Here is an 18,847-nt window from a genome sequence, read left to right on the forward strand (position 1 = left end):
CTCAATTTCTGAAGCCCTACTGGATTTAAGACAAGTGACATAACAGGACTGGAATCAAAGCTAGAGAAAGCTCATCTGTACTAACAGAAGACTAGATAGAAGAGGCTACAAAGCTTCTTTTAGTCTTGTTTTCAGATCAGTAAAATTCTTAACTTCCTTTCCCTCACAGATAGTCTATCAGTGGATTTGCCTTCTTTATTTTGGGAAGGATTCCACTGGTCTGGATAGAGCTTTTGTTCCTCTTTTGAATTCAAGAAGTCTAGGGAGATGCCTTCATTTGCATATGAATTGCATTTAAGTGAGACTGAGTAGCCCAAACTTGTAAGCTATTTACTAAAAGCTCAGCTCCTAATTTACAGAGGAGTGTAGTGCCTTTTGGGGAGCTGAGAAGTGTAATTATAAGTTAACTTAAAGTCTTCTCACTTTTCTTCACCTCTACTAAATCTATACTCTGAACCCAAACTCAAAATCCAGCTGCTAACTGGGAATGTGGGAGCTGTGTGTAGGAGTGTATTTGTCTAAATTCCCCACAGATTATAATAGCTGTAGTTGAAAACTATTGTAGAGATTATCAGATCCACAATCCTCACTTTACAAAGAAGGAAAATGAGACAAGTGACTTGTCCAAGATCACAGAAGCAGAATCTATCACAGTGGCAATTTGAACCTGTGGATGGAATAAATGAAGATTTCTCAGAAGATTGTAGAGCAGACCGTTGGCCTAAGTTTCAGAAGGTTATGTGACCACTATGAAATAGGATCTGTACTACTATGTCAGCCCTGCTCTTGCTAAATAATGAGACAGTAATATGTGTCTTAGCACAGGAGTACACAGAGTCTCCTAATTTGTTTGGACAAGTCTTGGAGGACTTTGACCCCGACCCAGAGATCAGAGTTTTTCAACATGTAGTTGGCTTATTAGTAACTAGGAAGAAAAGGGAGGAGATCAGCCAGGCCACTATTAGGATGCTGAATTTTCTGGGATCATGGGGACTGAGGGTATCTAAAAAAAAAGTTACAATTTGTGGTCAGAGAAGTAAAGTACCTTGGCCACTTTATCAATGAAGGGAAAAAGAGATTGCATCCTTTTCAAGTGGAAAAGATATTGCAAACACCTCAACCTAGGACTGAGAGGGACCAAGGAAATTCCTGGATTTAATAGGGTACTGTAAAAATTGGACTGATTCATATGCTACCCTAACCAAACCCCTTTATAATCACTGCTTGAGGAAAAGCCAGATCCTAATGGGACACTAAGAGTGAACATCATTTTCAACAATTGAAGGAAAGCTTGATTTCAGCCCCTGTGCTTGCACTGCCCTCCCTAGAGAAACGTTTTCACTTGTTTGAGAACATAGATGAAAGAACAGTGACAAGGGGAGCCCTGAAACTCTCACTCTCTCTCTTGGACTTTGGTGGAGAAAGCTTGGGAACTTCCTCAGAGAAGTTCTCCCTAGAGAGACTCGCCCCAGGGAATCAAGATAGAATGGTTTCATTTTGTTATCTGAGTGGGACTAGTTGAATCCAGGACTACTCCTACTACTTTGATAGAGATTTCTATCCAACTCTATTGAGTTGGAGATTAGTCCAGGGACACTCATTCAATTCCAAGATTCTCTATTCTGATTCCAGCTCAAACTGCTCCCATCCCCCCACCAGGAGCTGCCCATATAACAAGCTTCTTTCAGCTCAATCCCTTGCAGAGGTTCTGGACATCCCAATCCTCTCTCTCCCCTGGCATAGCTGTGACCCTCTGCCCACTGAAAGACATTCTCTTTCAGCGTTATTCCCTCTTTATCTCTCTCACCTATTTCCCTAAAAGACCTTATTCACCTCTCTGTCGTGATTTCTCTGCCACTAAGGAAGTCACCCTCCTAGCAAAAGCTGACTTCTCAGTTCTAATAATAAACTTCTTTTGCAGATTTAATTTTTCAGGTTTATAAATTCATTTACAAAGGTTGCGCTGACCAGAAGGGGGTTCCCACAACTCCCTGCCCTGCACCGAACCTCATCAGTAGAGTTAGTGGTCTTGGCACAAATAAGAGAACAGAGATGCTCAGTAGCCTTTTTGTCAAAAATGTTAGGTCCTGTGGCCCTCCTGGTGGAGAAAAGCAGGAAAATCATTTTTGGGAGGAGTCTAATCATCAGTGTTCCACACCAACTAAGGACAATCCTAAATCAAAAAGCAGGCAGATGGGTTACTGTCTCCAGAATTTTGAAATATGGAAGCTGTATTATTGGAAAAGGATGATTTGATATTAACTTATGACCATAATCTGAACCCAGATTTCCTAACTGCTCACCTGAGGGACTCCTCAGAGTATTTTGCCTAGAATTGATAGACTATCAGACCAAAGTAAAGGAAGACTTGCAAGATTAATTGATTTATAGATGGTTTCTCAAGGGTGGTGGAAGGGGAAAGGAGCTCTTCCTTTAGTCAGGGAACTTACTGAAAGCCTGGTCTGCACAAATCTTCAAACTATATTCCTGAATCAGGACCTAAAGCTATTAAATAGGAAGATTGGAAACATATATTGACTCCAGATATGCTAGGGGGGTGGTATATGTTTTTGGGAAAATATTGAAAGAAAGGGGGGTGATGAATAGTAGAGGGAAGGAATTAGTACATACCACACTGCTGGCTCAGGTTCTAAGTAATTTTTGTTGTCAGAGTCTGTAGCCATTGTACATGTGACAGGACACCAGCCAGGAGATTCTTTTGAAGCCAGGGACAATAGCCATGCTGACTTGCAAGAAAAGTGAGGGAAGAAGAATCTGAGCAGGACACATACATGTTAGTTTTGATCCCTACTTTACCTCAGAATCCACCTTCTCCATCCTGTATTCCAGAAGAAAAACTGAAAGCCCAGAGTTTTAGAGCTCAGGAAGACAAGCAGGGATGGTGATTCTCTCTCCTCCCCACAATGGTTGAGAGGTACTAACAAAAGCAGGTATGAAACAGGTCTGGCAACACTTGCACCAAGGCAGCCATTGGGATGTCCAGAACCTATGTGATGCAATTTTGACCAAGTTCGTGTCATCAGATCTGTACACTTTAGCCCCTCAACTGGTGAATGGTTGTCTTGTTTGTTGAAGGGCAAATAAGGCATCCCAAGGCCGTGTGCCAATGGGAGGGAGACTTCCAGGGCTCAGACCTTTCCAGAGCATTCAGGTAGACTTTACTGAGTTGCTACCAGTAAGCTGTCTCAAATATCTGTTTGTCATAGTGAACCATCTAACCTCATGAGTGGAAGCTTTCCCCTTGTCTTAAACTACTGTCTCTGCAGTTATCAAAGTCATTTTGAGTAAATAATCCTCAGGTATGGAATGATGGAGAGAATATATTCGGATCAGGAAACACATTTCATTGCTAAGATACTCGGATCCCTAATACAAGCCTTAGAAATTTCTTGGGAATTTCATACTCCTTAGCATCCTCCTTCCTCTGGCAAGGTTGAAAGAATGTGGAAGGAGAAGAAACTGACTTCCGTCTGAAAAGGACCCTTCCAGGTACTCCTGACTTCATCATATCCCGAAGTAAAGAATCCAAGAACAAGGCTGGACTCATCACAGCTGGGTGAAGGGATCAATGGATCCTACTGCTATTGATCCAGGACATAATAAGGCCCTGAAACTGCATCTCTGATGCAATCCCCTCACTGGGTGCTCCGGCCATGAGGAACTGGGGTCAGAAGGTGCTGGTTTGCTTAATTCTTGTACTTTTATTTTTTTTTATTTAGAATTTTTTTTAATAATATTATCCCTTGTATTCATTTTTCCAAATTATCTCCCCCCTCCCTACACTCCCTCCCCCCATGACAGGCAATCCCATACATTTTACATGTGTTACAATATAACCTAGGTACAATATATGTGTGTAAATACCATTTTCTTGTTGCACATTAAGTATTAGATTCCGAAGGTATAAGTTACCCGTGTAGATAGATAGTAATGCTAACAATTTACATTCACTTCCCAGTGTTCCTTCTCTGGGTGTAGTTATTTCTGTCCATCATTGATCAACTGGAAGTGGGTTGGATCTTCTTTATGTTGAAGATATCCACTTCCATCAGAATACATCTTCATACAACTTTGAAGTGTACAGCGATCTTCTGGTTCTGTTCACTTCACTCAGCATCAGTTGATGTAAGTCTCTCCAAGCCTCTCTGTATTCCTCCTGCTGGTCATTTCTTACAGAGCAATAATATTCCATAACCTTCATACATTTACCCAACCATTCTCCAATTGATGGACATCCATTCATCTTCCAGTTTCTAGCTACAACAAAAAGAGCTGCCACAAACATTTTGGCACATACAAGTCCCTTTCCCCTTCTCAGTATTTCTTTGGGATATAAGCCCAATAGCAGCAATGCTGGATCAAAGGGTATGCACAGTTTGATAACTTTTTGGGCATAGTTCCAAATTGCTCTCCAGAATGGTTGGATTCTTTCACAACTCCACCAACAATGTATCAGTGTCCCAGTTTTCCCACATCCCCTCCAACATTCATCATTATTTGTTCCTGTCATCTTAGCCAATCTGACAGGTGTGTAGTGGTATCTCAGAGTTGTCTTAATTTGCATTTCTCTGATCAGTAGTGATTTGGAACACTCTTTCATATGAGTGGATATAGTTTCAATTTCATCATCTGAGAATTGTCTGTTCATATCCTTTGACCATTTATCAATTAGAGAATGGTTTGATTTCTTATAAATTAGGGTCAGTTCTAATTCTTGTACTTTTAAACTGTATTTGTGCTTAACCCTTTTCATTTGCAAGGGTGTTATATCCATTTTCCAAAAGTCCTCTTCTGTTCCTCTTCCAGAATTGTAATTCCAGTACCACACTATGGAGATTCCTTTAGTCTCCATACTTCTTTTTATGCTTTTAATCCACCTGGCCCCAAAACAATGCTCCCCTCAGCAAATAACTTTGAATAATTGATATAAACTGCGGCCCTCCAACTGTTGGATTCGTGGAGGACCCCAACAACTCGAATTGTGGCTATGGGTTCTGTTATTATCTGGTTCAGTTAATAGTCCATAATGGGATGAGGTTCTGGAAACCTCAGGAAGGTCCACATGGACTTTCACTGAGAAGAATAAAGGATTATATTGCCTGAAACAAATGGGAGAAGAGGGAATCCCACTGGGAGAAAGCAATTATAAATGGACTTATATAGTTCACCTTCCTGTGAACTGGACCAATAGCTGTTATATTGACCTGGTAATGAAGGGGGAGTGAAATTATGTTCCCTTTAAACATATTACTCTAAAACTGTGTTCCCTTTTGATCTTGGAGTCTCAGGCCTTCCTGGGAAGGCATATCTCCCTAGACAAGTTAAGAGGCGTCATCCGACTGGGCCATTTCTAGGGCAAGCCTGATCTCTATTCAAATTCAGGCTGAGGAAGCCTTCAAAGCAATTTCATTTGAGAGATCCTGGTCTGATCAGCTCAGGCTGCTACAGACCCCTGCCAAGAGCTACTCATATAACAGATTTCCTTATACTCATTTCTTTGCAGAATGTCCAAAGCAGCTGCTGGGATCCTGCCTGTTAAGAAGGCATTCTCTTCTCAGTGCCAGCCTCCATTTCCCTAATAGGACTTTGCCACTGAAGAAGTCAGTCTTTTAACAAAACTGGCTTCCTATCAACAATAAACTTACTATCCATTAATATTTCAGGTTTCATGAATTCTTTAATGTTGAACCTGTGCACCAAATAAAAGGGGATTTCCAAAACTCTGATTGCCACTAACCTTATCAGTAAGACCCAAATTCTTTTTCTTACTGGGATAGGAAGGGAAGCATTTAGGAATCTGATTATAGGATGATCTCAAGAGGGAGAAAATTAGTATAGATACTTCCATTACCCAAAAGAGAGATGAAGATGTGAATAGGTGGTGATGTATATGTGTGTGTGTGTATATATATATATGCATGTATATAGGCTATAGAGGTCATCATTTAATCAGACAGACAAAGCCTTAGACTTATTAGCTGACTAGGCCACCCAAACTAGAGAAGCAGTATTACAACATTGATTGATGATAGATTACCTCCTAGATGAGTAAGGTGGGGTTTGTGGAAAATTAAATTTGTCTAATTTTTGCATGAAAATTGATGACAATGATAACTTGGTCACGGAAATTACCAAAGATATTAGAAATCTTGCTCATGTCCCAGTTCAAATGTGGAAGTCCTCCTTTGATATCTTGTGGTGATCTTGGTTTGGTGGGAGTTGGTAGAAGCAGAGTCTCTGGTTTCTGTTCATTGTTTCTAACAGGATTGTGTTTTTATCCACTTGCTTACCTTCCATGATACATTTAATCACTACAATAGTTTGAATTTCTTTAGTTAAAATGATCTCAGTAGGGGCAGCTAGGTGGCGCAGTGGATAGAGCACCAGCCCTGAATTCAGGAGGACCCGAGTTCAAATCTGGTCTCAGACACTTTAACTTCCTAGCTATGTGACTTTGGGCAAGTCACTTAACCCCAGCCTCAAAAAAAAAAAAAAAAAAAAAAAAAAATGGTCTCAGTAAAGGCTTCTGCTGATGTAAGTCTTGAACAGAAAAGGATGGATCCTAGATACTGAGGAAAAAAATGAACCATCTACACCATCTACAAAATGAACAGTGGGAACAGAGAGTGGGGATAACATGGAGGCACTAGTAGAAGAGATGTATCAGGACTGGTGTGAGAAATCTTCAGATTAGTGTAAATAAGAGGAGGAATTGAATGGAATAAATGAAGATTTCTCAGAAGATTGTACAGTAAAGTAGAGTGGATCATAGGCCCAAGTTTCCAGAGGTCATATGACCACTATGAAACAGAATCTGCACTACCACATCATCAGTGCTTGTGCCAAATAAGGAGACATTGTTGTACATTGGTCAATAGTCCCTTTCCTTTTTCTGAGGATCCAACCAATGAATTTAAAAGTCACCAGGATAAGGGAGGACCCACGATTTTTTCAGCTATATAACCCAGGCTCTGATTCTGTATTGTGCTCCAACACTCTACTAGACTGCCTAGTGAGTGTGTTGGTCCACTTTCTGTTTGTATCTAGAACTGCCTCTGAGAAGTTAATTTGAATAAAGGAGGGCTTAGTTCTTTGCTCCCCACACCTGGGTCTTGTAACTCTAGACATACCTCTAGTCTTTTCGCTTCTCCTGACTGCCTGTTATTTGGTCATCAGAATAGTCCCAATTAAAACTTGGACACTGAGGCATTGTTGGTGGAGTTGTGAAAGAATCCAGCCATTCTGGAGAGCAATTTGGAACTATGCCCTAAAAGTTATCAAACTGTGCATATCCTTTGACCCAGCAGTGCTGCTATTGGGATTATATCCTAAAGAAATACTAAAGAGGGGAGAGGGACCTATGTGTGCCAAAATGTTTGTGGCAGCCCTTTTTGTAGTGGCAGGAAACTGTAATCTAAGGAAACTCCATCAATAGGAGAATGGCTGAATAAGTTATGGTATATGAGTGTTATGAAATGTTATTGTTCTGTGAGGATAATTTCAGAGAGGCCTGGAGAGATTTACATGAACTGATACCGAGTGAAATGAGCAGAATCAGGAGATCATTATATACAGCAACAAGATTATACAACAATCAATTTTGATGGACACGGCTCTCTTCAATATTGAGATGATTCAAACCAGTTCCACTTGTGCAGTGACAAAGAGAACCATGTACACCCAGAGAGAGAACAGTGGGAAGAGAGTGTGGAACACAACATGGCATTCTCACTCTCTCTGTTGTTATTTGCTTGTATTGTGTTTTCTTAGTTTTTCTTTTTCTTCCTTCTTGATCTGATTTTTCTTGTGCAACAAGATAATTGTATAAATATGTACACATATATTGTATCTAACATGCATTTCAACATATTTAACATGTATTGGATTACCTGCCAGCTAGGGGAGGGGGTGGAGGAAGGAGGGGAAAATTTGCAACAAAAGGTTATATACAAGGGTCAATGTTGGAAAAATTACCTCATGCATATGTTTTGTAAATAAAAAGCTTCATTAAAAAAACAAATTAATTAATTTAAAAAAGAATAATCCCAGTTACCTATCTTAGAAATGAGTCCTGTTTTCACTATATTAAAATATAAAATATACTATTATATGTGATATAATGTTGAAGGGGGAGGGAAACTGTTCTCTTTACTGAAACTGTTCTCTTTGAGATTATCACTCTGAAACTGTGTTTCCGTTTGATCTGTGATATCTTTTGGAGTCTCCCCCAGAGAACTTCTCTTTCAGGGATGCCAGAGCCTTTGATTCAATTAGAACTCTTGGTCAAAAAGCACCCCTTTGAAGTGTTGTTAATTCCAACCAGAGATCTGGGAGGGATACTGATAAGCATCTAGCCCTGGAGACTTGGCTTTCTTTTCAACCTGAACCTCAAGGCTCCTCTTAAAGGGCAGTTTCTAAGCTCACTCCTCGCAGAAGGCCTGACGCAGCTTGCTCTGCTGCTAGGACTCTGCCTGCTGAAGAGCATTCTCTTCTCAGTGTCAGCCTCTATTTCCCTAAGAGGACTTTGCCACTAAAGAAGTCAGTCTCAGCAGAACTGGCTTCCTGTCCAACAATAAACTTTCATTTTTGCCAATTAATATTTCTGGTTTCATGAATTCTTTCATGAAGAACCTGTGTGCCGGCCATACGGGATTTTAACAACTCTCTGACTGCCGCTAACCTCATCACTACAGCTTCTCGGAGAGAGAGGAGGACTTTGAAGTCCCCTTGCCTTGGAGTGCTATTCTAACAATCTGTCAATGATTGGAAAAGGCTTTTGGTTTAGGAATATAATAACATTTTCCCCTTAGATCTTAGGGAAGATATAGTAGTGATCCTGAGACCCCTGACCTTAGAGTACTATGTTCTGACAATGTCTGTCAATGATTCTAAAGTCTTCAGGCCTTAGACTAGTCCTATAAACATTACTGACTGATGGGTATAATCTGTTGGTCAGTGACAGCCAAGTTCCTGAGACAATAGTGAATAAGACTCCCCCTAAACCCACCTGAAAGCCATAAAATTAGCAAAGAGGTAACATGAAGCTCTGATCCACCTCTGTCCGTAAATCTCTCTCCTTTCTCTTGGTTCCTTGTAATCTCTTTGGGAGTTTAGTCTGTTTCAGTTGGCACTACAATTCTAATCAACTTTGCCCTTTGCCCCTTGACTAGGTGGTGGGTACAAGCCTGCAAATTGAGACCCCTCGTGACACGGGTCTGTGACCCCCAGACTTTTGGGGCTCCCTTTCACAATCCCAGCGTATGCATGATACATTGGTGTATTAGAATTAGGAGCTCCTCAGCCATAAACACGGTTTTCATTTTTTCCAGAAGTCTCCCCCTGTTAGACTCAGCACCTGCTAGTGCCAGACTTGGAGTCAGCAAGACCTGAAGTCGGACGGAGCCTCAGACATCTGTATGAGCCTGGGCAAGAGCTCGGCTTCTTCATTTGTAAAATAGGGTTAATAGTAGCACCCACTTCCCAGGGGTGGAAATGACATTTGTAGGACGCTTTGCAAACATTAAAGCTGGCTACAGCCATGCTGGCGGTTACTTTTATTATTAATAATGCCGCATTTCCAGAAGAAAACTGTGAGTCTGATGGATTTGTTTGGGATTTCAGCCCTGCTGGTATCTCCTTATTCATTTCCCTCTCTGTGCAGAGGGCTCCCGGACGCCAATTTTCATACAAAAACCCCATTTACTTTAGCTAAGAGAAAGGATTCCTGCCTACACTTGTTTATTCCGAACCCTGCGGTGGGAGGAGGCCGGAGGCCACTCAGGGGCGTAGACTCAGTATCCGGAGCTGCAGGAGTGTAGAGGGGCGGATGGAGACGCGGCTGCGGGGGAGGTCCGGAGAGCAGCTTGGGCTGGGGGCGGGGGTGGGAGTGCCGCCGGAGACGGGGAGAGGGGGCTCTGGCTTCACACACCGGGGAAAGACCGGATAAGTAACTTCCTTCAGGAAGTCGGGAATTAGGGAAGTGAAACCAGATTTGCCCTCGCAAGCCGCGCTGGCCCTCGCAGGCTCCGCCCTGCGCTCCCGCAGCCCCGCCCGACCCCCCGCCACCGGAAGTGCAGCAGTAGGGCGAGTCTAGGCGCCTCCCGCCCCTCCTCCTCCTTCTCTTTTTCCTCCTCCTCCCCCAGCCGCCTCTGCCGCCGCCCGCTGCCCGTCGCCCGTCTTAGGCCTGGTCCTATTGTGCCCGCAGAGCGCCTGGGGTCATGTGGAATCATCGCAGCGGCCGCCTCCGGGCCCATGGCTACAATCTGCAAGAGCAGCGGGATCGCTGGCGGGAGCGGGAGGCAGGTGCGGCCCGCGCCGGAGGGGCCGCGGTGCTCCGGGGCTGCATCCTCCCTCTAGGCTCGATGGCCCCCAGCCCAGAGCCTCCTAACCCTTTTGCCCTCCCCCCACCCCTTTATGCCCCCCCAACAGCTCCTGACCCCTGTGATTCGCATCCACCCTCCCAGCCCCATTCCGGCCTCCTTGATCCCCACTCTGCCCCCGGATCCTCCCATCCCCCAGTCTTGCCTCTGGGATCTGCCCAAAGGCCCAGTTAATTTTGATTTCCGTCCTCTGCTCCCAGATCTGTAACATCTACCCCTCCCCCTTCCCCTGCCAGGCCCTGGCTTTTCAGATTTTACCGCCTAGAGCCTGTAACGCCCCCTTACCCCTCCCCAGCTCTGGCCTCCTCGGATAACTCACCCCCAATTTCCTCTCTGCTCTTCGGATCCCCCCTTAACCTCCTTCCTTCTTTCTGCTCGGCTGCCCCCGCCCCGTTCATTTACAACCTCGGGACTCTGTGTGTCCCCTAGCGGGCCCCCTCTCCAAAACCTCCCCTCATCCACTCTTCCAGTCCTCCCTTACCTCCCCTTCTGACCCACTGGCCCTTGTGACTATTTCTTCTGACCCCTCCCACCCCTAGACCCGGCTTGACCTTAGCCGTTTCCTTTTTGTGACCCCCCCAACCTCTGGCCTCTGACTTTTCTGGCCTTCAGCTTTGGCGTAAACTTCTTGGCCACGTTCTCCCACTTGGCGCCTGATCCTTTGGTCTGTCTACCATCTAGCCTTAACCTGATACCCCATATCCCCCACTTTGGATTTGAGCTCCTGGCCTCTCTTCTCCAGCTTTAAGGAAGGCCAGGAGGGAACAGCACCTGGTCAGCAAGAGATTGCTGAGGGACAGTGACCTGGAAGAACCGAGAGATGAATTCCAGAATAAGCCCCTGGAAGAGCTGGAGGTGAGTTAATGCTGTAGGCTATTTTCTTCGATGACAAAGGATTCTCGGCTGGCTTGTATTTTGAAACACTATCCAAATAAATACAAAACACCTTGACTGTTACGGGTGCTCAGTAGATTGTTAGGTTTGGTTTAGAGAACCCTGGGTTATAAAGAACCTGGGGTTATTTAATTGTTTACATACTTTAATGTTTATTGGGCTTTATCACTTATGTGACTAACTCTCCACTACTCCACAGGTGCTACACTTACTCCGGATGTCTCAACGGGGAACGGAGAAGGAAAAGGAGAAGGCTTTAATCAGCCTACGGCACAGCCTACAGCATCCTGAGACACAGCAGACTTTTATCAGGTCTGTACTGTTATCTCTGTGGCTAGAGTACCTGGGGTGTGGAGGCTTCGGAAAGCAGATTCCTGAGGAAGAATGTGAACCCAGGAAAATGGTTGAATTTCATAGGATTATGTAGTCCAACTCTTCTTCTGGAGAAGGGAAATGAGACCCTGAGAATTAAAGTGATTTGCCTGAGGTCTCAGAGCTATTTACATATTTATAGAGCTCTATTACGTAAGTTGAGATTTGAATCCTCCTTAGTGTAGGTTTGGAGATTGGGAGGGACCTGTTGCACAGGTTGAGCCAAATTCTAATATTTGGTGTTACAGGCTCGAAGGCAGCATTCGGACACTCATTGGACTCCTGACCAGCAACTGGGCTTCACTGCAGATGGAGGCAGCTCGATGTCTGCATGAACTCTCCCATGCTGACCAGCCGAATGTGGCGGAAGCCTGCCTGCCTTCCACATCTTACCTTCTCACATACCTTTCTGGGCACAGTGCTGACTTCATAGTAAGAGCTCACCCTATTCCCTTTAACCCTTCACTTAGTGTGTGGGAGCCAAAAGAGGGTTACTAGAGATCACTAGTTCAATAGTGATAGATATGGAGAACCAGATATATGAGTTGTCTAGCCAAGGGTCCCATGTGGTAGGTAGTAGAACTGAGATTCCTAGGTCCTACATTCCAATTCTGGAGTTCTTTTTACTCTGTACTTATTGTCTCCATTTATGCTTTTTTTTTTTTTTTTAAATTTAATTTTGGATTCTCCAGAGATAATGTTTCTATGTAGCTTCCATTTTTATGATTTAAATAACTCTTTTAAATGACTCTTTTGGAATACATATGCTTTTATTTAAAAAAAATTTTTGGTGAAAATTTAACCTTGAACTTCATTAAGTCACTAAACTTGCTTACTAATTATTACATTTAAATGCATAAAACATCATATAAGAGAGGCAGAATGGTGTAGATAGGGAATTGACCTAGGAATCAAGACCTGGATTCATCTTTTCTTTGTTATATACTGTGTGATCTTGGTTACACAGTCACTTAACCTTTCAGTGTCCAGGAAAATCTGTAAGACTATAAATTGCAGGATAATTTCTGATCTGGCTTGGAATTATGAAATTAGTCGAGCTTTTAAAAAAGCATTATATGAATTTTTGTCATCCCTTTGTTAGATGTTCTTAGCCTGAGGTCCATGACATTTTTTTAAAGCTATACTTAATTAAATTTAACAATTATTTTAAAAAGTTTTTATTTTCTAGCTCTCCAACTCCTCTTCCACCCTTGAGAGGACAAGCAATAATACAATATCAATTATACATGTGAAATCATGTAAAACATATTTCCTTATTAGCCATGCCACATGCAAAAGAGAAAGAAAAACAAAGTGAAAAAAGTATGCTTCAATTTGCACCTAGAGTTCTCTCTCTGGTCTGTGAACATTAAAAAAATATATATTTTGACAACTCTATTTCAGTATTTTATTTCATTTGCAATCCTAAAATTTTTTTGCATTTAAAAGCATTATTCTGAGGCCATAGGCTTCACCAGACTGCTAAAGGTGTCTGTGACATAAAAATATTAAATATAATTGTTTAAGTCTTCATCAGGATTTTTGGTTCATTTCTTCTCATTCATTTCCCACTATATGTAGTATTAATGGGTATTACATTCTATGGTTATGCTTTTTTCAGTTTACATTTTTTCCATAAAGGTTCCAGAGATTGAAAGCTAGAAGGGAATTCAGAGGCTATTTAGTAAAAATTCTTCATTTTACAAATGAGGAAACAGGCCAGAGAGCTTAAATGATTTACTTAAGGTCTCCCAGGTAACAGAACTGGGACCCAGGTTCTTTGACTCCCAAATCCACTAGCATTGTAGCAGATTTTTTTTTTTTTTTGCAAACCTTATACTTGTTATCTTAATTGTATTATTATATTCTATTACATTTATATGGAACAATTTATGTAACCATTCTCTTATGGAATATTTATTTTTAAAAATTACATATACTGTTGTGCTAGCCTTGTGTAATTTTTAAAAATTATTATTTTGATAAGATTTTCAGATTAAATTCCTGACAAAGGAAATACTGGATCACGGGGGTATCATGGGGAATATATTCTCTTGCCACTTTTGGTCTTTACCTTTGCCAGCAGGTACATTAATCAGATGTTTACTATCCTTAAGAATGACTTAATTTGTTTTCTCTCTGTGTTCCTCTTGGTCTTTTTGAGGTCAGACACCTAGTGATGGAATTTGGATCCAAGGGCCTGGTTCCAGACTCATGTCTGTCAATCCACTGCTCAGATGCCTGAAACCCTGTCTCCCACTGCCATCCCACTGCAAGACCTAGTATCAAAATCAGTGACTCTTGGACCCACATTATGTCACATGTCCTTTGAAAGTCATATTATTAGCATTAACTAAAGCGGTGGTATAAGGCACGAGTAGGTACTGATCCCCAGCTTCTGATTACTGGTGCACTGGGATAAACAAGTTTGCTCATGTGTCCAGTCTGATTGATCCCTCAGGGGCTTGGGCAGAACCTTGGGGGTGGCCAGTGTTCACTTGTTGAAATGTAGAATTCCTGGGCTCAGATTTGTTGATAAAAATGTTTCAAGGATTCCCCTCTTCTTAATCAGGGGAAGGGGAAAACCTCAGAATTCTTTCTTGTCCCCTTCTGTTCTCAGGAGCTATGTCTCTACACACTAGGCAACCTGGCTGTGGAGAGTGAGGCTGTGAGGAGGCAGCTTCTTCCGCAGGGCATTATTCCAGCTCTTGCTTTATGCATCCAGGTGAGGGATCCAATGTACTTCACTTCTGCATGCCCTTACTGCTTGGGGAGGATGGCTCTAGACACTGCTTTCTTTCTGCTCCTTCATTAAGATCTACATTGTCTTATTCCAGTCCCCCCACGCAGCTGTTCTGGAAGCTCTTGGCTATACTTTGTCACAACTTTTGCAGGCCAATGAAGCTCCTAAAGAAATCATTCCGTAAGTAAATCGTTTTTTCATTTGGGACAGCAGCACAGGAAGGGAGACTGGTGGCCAAATGTGAGCCTCAGGCTCAGTAAGTACACTTACTGCCAGTGTACTGTTTGTTTCTGGTTTACTTTCTAACTTTCAATCCTGAGAAGGGCCTCAAGTTTGAGTGTCATTTTCACTTACAGTGGGATCTTGATGAGAATCTTATATTTTCATGCGTACTTCAATTTATTGTGCCTCTTTGATTGGCAGTTCTGTCTTGGACTCCGCCATTCTCCCAAACATGCTTCGACTTCTACACCCTACCCCAGAGCTGGGGGCTAGTGTTGCTGTGGAGTTTGCCTGGTGCCTTCACTACATTATCTGCAGGTACCATGGGCTTAAAGTAGAAATGCCACTTAGAATCTTCCTTAGGAATCCCTCTATACCATGAATATATGGAGTATTGAATCAGAATCATAGCATAGTATTTGATGAGACTGCAGGGAGTGGGGTGTGACAGTACTAAATTCCTATCTTATTTTCTTTAGGCTTGGAAAAGAATTTTAAGTACTATTGTTCTCCTTTAGTTCTCAAGGTGTTACAAGGCCCAGGGTTCGTACTGATTTTGGTTGGTGGCTTAGTCTAACTTAAGGATCTGGGATGTGGGGACATGACTATGCTTCTTTCTCCACTCCAGCCAGGTGAACAATCCACTGCTCATTTCCCGAGGAGCTTTGTCCACTTTGGGGCTATTGCTGATGGACTTGGCTAGGGCTGCCTCAGGATCTGTGGATACAGGACTGGATCTGGTAGGTAGAGGTCACTGAGGAATTCTTTACTACCCAGGAGAACCAGGTGTGTCTTCAGCCCTGCTTGGGTGACATATTATTATCTAGGATGTCCTTGGTGTCCTCCCTTCTTGTTAAATATTCCCCTGGCCTCGAATCATCAACTAACCCCTTGGCCTTCCTGCCACCCATCTTGCCTTTGCAGTTGGCCTGCCCAGTTCTTCGTTGCTTTGGTAATTTGCTAGCAGAGGAAGGAGCAGCAGATGCAGGGGTACGAGCAGATTTTGCAGATGAGCGAATTATAGTGGCCATGTTTATCCTCATGGAGTTCTTCATCCAGCATCAACCTAGCCTGGTTCCTGAATGCCTCTGGGTCCTCAATAACCTCACTGGTATGTGATGGGGCTGAGTCAACTCAGTGCAATGATTTTTATCTCTTGTTAAATAGTAGCTTCTCCACACATCTGGGGACTTCTTAGCTTAAAATGAGTTTGGGATGGATTAGAAAGGTGTTTTATTACCTTATAACACATGTGTAACCATGCTCTTTTAACTATAACTTACTTCCTTGGACTTGAGTTCTGTGAGTAACCTGGTCATGGTGCCTCTTCTCTAGTAAAAGATCCTGGCCTCTGCACAGCATTGCTGTCCCTGGATCTGGTTGCTCCCCTCTTGCAACTCTTACCTATTTCACGGGTGGTACGCATACTGGTAAGTAGTGGTTAGCATATTTGTTGATTTACAATTTAGGAACACAAGAGTTTCTATTGTCCTTTTCAATTTTTAGTAGTATGGTGTAGCAGGAAACATATAGGAGTTTGCAATTAGGATGCTTTCCTCTGTACCTTAGTACGTGTGAGTGTAGAAGTTGTTTGGTTATTTCATCTGTAAAACAAATATAATGGAGTACTGAAGAAAGCTCTTTAGATTTTTGAAGTGCTATACAAATGTTAAATGCTATTGTGTTTGTTTGTAGGTGCTCACGATCCTGTGTAACATTGCTGAGAAGGGACCTTTCTACTGCCAAAGGCTCTGGCCTGGTCCATTACTCCCCCACATGCTAGATATCCTGACCCTTTCCGATTCTGAGGTGGTAGGACAGAGCCTGGAGCTGTTGCAACTGCTGTTTGTACACCAGCCTGAGGTGAGTTTTGATTCAGGTTCAGGTTCCACACTTTTGAGTTTCATAGGCTAAAAATAGGACTCCAGGGGGCAGCTAGGTGTTGTAGTGGATTCAGCATCAGCTCTGAAGTTAGGAGGACCTGAGTTCAAATCTGGTCTCAGACACTTAATACTTTCTAGCTGTGTGATCCTGGGCAAGTCACTTAACCCCAATTATCTCAGAAAAAAAAAAAAAATTAAAGATAGGACCCCATCCTAACAAACCCTGATATTCTTTATAGGCATATATGCTCTCTGTGCCCCACCTTCCCCAGCAGAAATCTCCCTCTCTTCCTCCCCCACTCCATTCCCCATCATTCAATGTAGAAAATATGGCTCATAACAAAAACTTTCTTGTCTCCTCTAAACAGGCAGCTAAGGATTTCTTACAGCATTCTGGCCTACAGGCTTTGGAGAAACACAAAGAAGAGCCTGACCTCCAGGAACGCATACAAACTCTTCAGGAGGTGGTACTGGGAGGAAGTTCACTTGTACCGAATGCATTGGCGCTGCCATAACTTCTCCCTTTCTTGCTTGTATGAGCCAGCCCTGTTTTTCTGTGGTTCAAAAGTTATCGTCTATGCTCCAATTATGTTTCCTTTCAGGGTTGACTACATGGGCACCAGATCCTGGATGCTCAGAGTCCCGTCCCATTTCCTGTCCTCCCACCTCTCCCCCGGCCCCATCCCCCCAGCCCTTTTTCCCTTTCGTATATCACAGCTTCTCTGAGAACTGACAAGTTGTATTACATTAAATTTCTTCAGTCACAATGTTGGCGGATAAATGTGTATGTTTGGGGATGGGGAGTAAAGGGAACATTCAGAAAAATTATAGTTCAATTACAATACAAGGTTTACATGGAAAGAATTTTAAAATATGTGGATATTTCATTCTCGGTCCATCAGAGCCAAAGCTCTGGGGCAGCTCTTAATATGTTTTCTTGAGATTTCAGGCTTTGCTATTCATCACATTCACTAGAGCTGTAGCCACTTGTTCGCTATTGAGGTTGTTCAAAGAGACATTCTTCTCCTGGCCAAAAGCTGAGAATAAAAGTTAGGAAACACCTTTTATATACGTATCACTGATGGAAGAAATGGGCACTATTAAGCACAACATGTATTACAGACTGTTTACTGACATTCGGAAAAAAGAACTACCATGAGTTGGAATGCTTTCCTATTTTTACTGATAATGTGTAAATTAAAGATTCCAACTAGATTTGCTGTTAAACTACTACCTTAAGGTTATGTGGGTAGACTAAAGCTACAAGGGAAGGCAAAGGGGCCCCGCCTCTCTGGTTCCATTTTCCCTATGGTTGCAGAAAACCCAAGAGCAGGGGTTTGAGGTGGCTCTTAGCATTGTGCCTATGATTCTCCCATAGAAAAACCCTTTTACAGATGTCATGTGGAGCTGCATTAAGTCTTCCTAGGTCTGAAACCTGTTAACCATGAGCTACAGTGCTCCCCACCACCCCCATTGGTCTCCAGCTCACCGTAGCGGACCCAGAGTTTGGGCTGCACCTGGGAGCACTCGCGGATCAGGATGGGGAAGTCGGGATTCGCTTTCTTTAGTTCCACATAGTGTTTCTCAATGAAGTCCCTGAAGGAAGGAGTAAGGAAAGAAGTAGCTCACCTTTTTATGCTGCTTTGAGATTGGGGAGACATCGACATTTACGTAACGAGAGGTTTGAAACTCACATCAGAGAGCCGGCGTGACTGATCCAAGTGACTTAGGGTTGTCAGAGAGGCTAGCCCTCCCCGGATCCCATCCCCTTTTCTTCCCCTCTAGTGACCTCCCCAAACCACCCGCAGAAAGGATGCGAGATGACCTCCTGAGGTCGTGACCTTTCGACCTCCGCCCAGCCCGCCCCACCCGTCCAAACAACGCCGTCCGACCGCACCTCACTCCTTGACTGCTGGCCGAGCGCTGGCACAAGTGGATGCGGATCTCTCTCAGGTTCTGGCCTACTTTGGAACCGATTCCGCGGGCTGCGGCTGCCGCCATCTTTCCGAAAGACTGCAGAACACCGCTACTCCTTAGCCTTCGCAGGGAAAGCGCTCGTACTGCCAATCACGGAGAGGTACCGTTCACCTCACCAATCCGCTTCGGGCTGCTTTGGTTTCTGGCGAATTGTCTGTTGTCCTGCAGGATTGGCCAGATGCGGGGAAGGGGTGGGGAGAGTGATGACCAAAGTGGAATTCAGCCAATTACGTTAGAAGTATCGAGAGGGCTGGCGGGTTATTGGCCCGTTCATTACCGTAGAGAAGACCAACTCACGTCTACGTGAGTGGAGTTGCTATGGTAATGACACGTAGGGAAGGTGGCACCAAGCGTAA

General features: G+C 43.3%; 2 protein-coding genes across 2 annotated transcripts; one reads left to right on the top strand and one right to left on the bottom strand.

The window, feature by feature from the left end:
* The first annotated feature begins 9,785 nt into the window (after positions 1 to 9,785).
* TMCO6 (transmembrane and coiled-coil domains 6) lies at positions 9,786 to 17,281 on the top strand. Its single transcript, XM_074291586.1, has 12 exons — positions 9,786 to 10,323; positions 11,143 to 11,255; positions 11,494 to 11,606; positions 11,915 to 12,098; positions 14,287 to 14,391; positions 14,504 to 14,589; positions 14,833 to 14,949; positions 15,260 to 15,371; positions 15,556 to 15,742; positions 15,967 to 16,061; positions 16,327 to 16,494; positions 16,883 to 17,281. Exons 1-12 carry the CDS (start codon positions 10,239 to 10,241, stop codon positions 17,027 to 17,029), a joined length of 1,512 nt encoding a protein of 503 aa, XP_074147687.1. The 5' UTR covers positions 9,786 to 10,238; the 3' UTR covers positions 17,030 to 17,281.
* Positions 17,236 to 18,619, bottom strand: NDUFA2 (NADH:ubiquinone oxidoreductase subunit A2). Its single transcript, XM_074291591.1, has 3 exons — positions 18,412 to 18,619; positions 18,004 to 18,110; positions 17,236 to 17,551 (listed from the first exon to the last, which is right to left on the bottom strand). The coding sequence occupies exons 1-3, from the start codon at positions 18,513 to 18,515 to the stop codon at positions 17,460 to 17,462; spliced, it is 303 nt and encodes a 100-aa protein (XP_074147692.1). The 5' UTR covers positions 18,516 to 18,619; the 3' UTR covers positions 17,236 to 17,459.
* Positions 18,620 to 18,847: the final 228 nt, after the last annotated feature.

This window comes from Sminthopsis crassicaudata, chromosome 2, assembly GCF_048593235.1.
Source record: "Sminthopsis crassicaudata isolate SCR6 chromosome 2, ASM4859323v1, whole genome shotgun sequence".
In the NCBI taxonomy this organism is placed as follows: domain Eukaryota; kingdom Metazoa; phylum Chordata; class Mammalia; order Dasyuromorphia; family Dasyuridae; genus Sminthopsis; species Sminthopsis crassicaudata.

Bases quoted from the DNA above. Each gene is read 5' to 3' on its own strand.
- TMCO6 (XM_074291586.1), top strand. From the start codon at position 10,239: ATGTGGAATCATCGCAGCGGCCGCCTCCGGGCCCATGGCTACAATCTG. The intron at 11,256-11,493 runs GTGAGTTAATGC...ACTACTCCACAG, and splicing joins AGCCCCTGGAAGAGCTGGAG to GTGCTACACTTACTCCGGAT. The intron at 14,590-14,832 runs GTAAGTAAATCG...TTTGATTGGCAG, and splicing joins GCTCCTAAAGAAATCATTCC to TTCTGTCTTGGACTCCGCCA.
- NDUFA2 (XM_074291591.1), bottom strand. From the start codon at position 18,515: ATGGCGGCAGCCGCAGCCCGCGGAATCGGTTCCAAAGTAGGCCAGAAC. The intron at 18,111-18,411 runs GTGCGGTCGGAC...TCCTTCCTTCAG, and splicing joins GCCAGCAGTCAAGGAGTGAG to GGACTTCATTGAGAAACACT. The intron at 17,552-18,003 runs GTGAGCTGGAGA...TTTTATTCTCAG, and splicing joins CAAACTCTGGGTCCGCTACG to CTTTTGGCCAGGAGAAGAAT.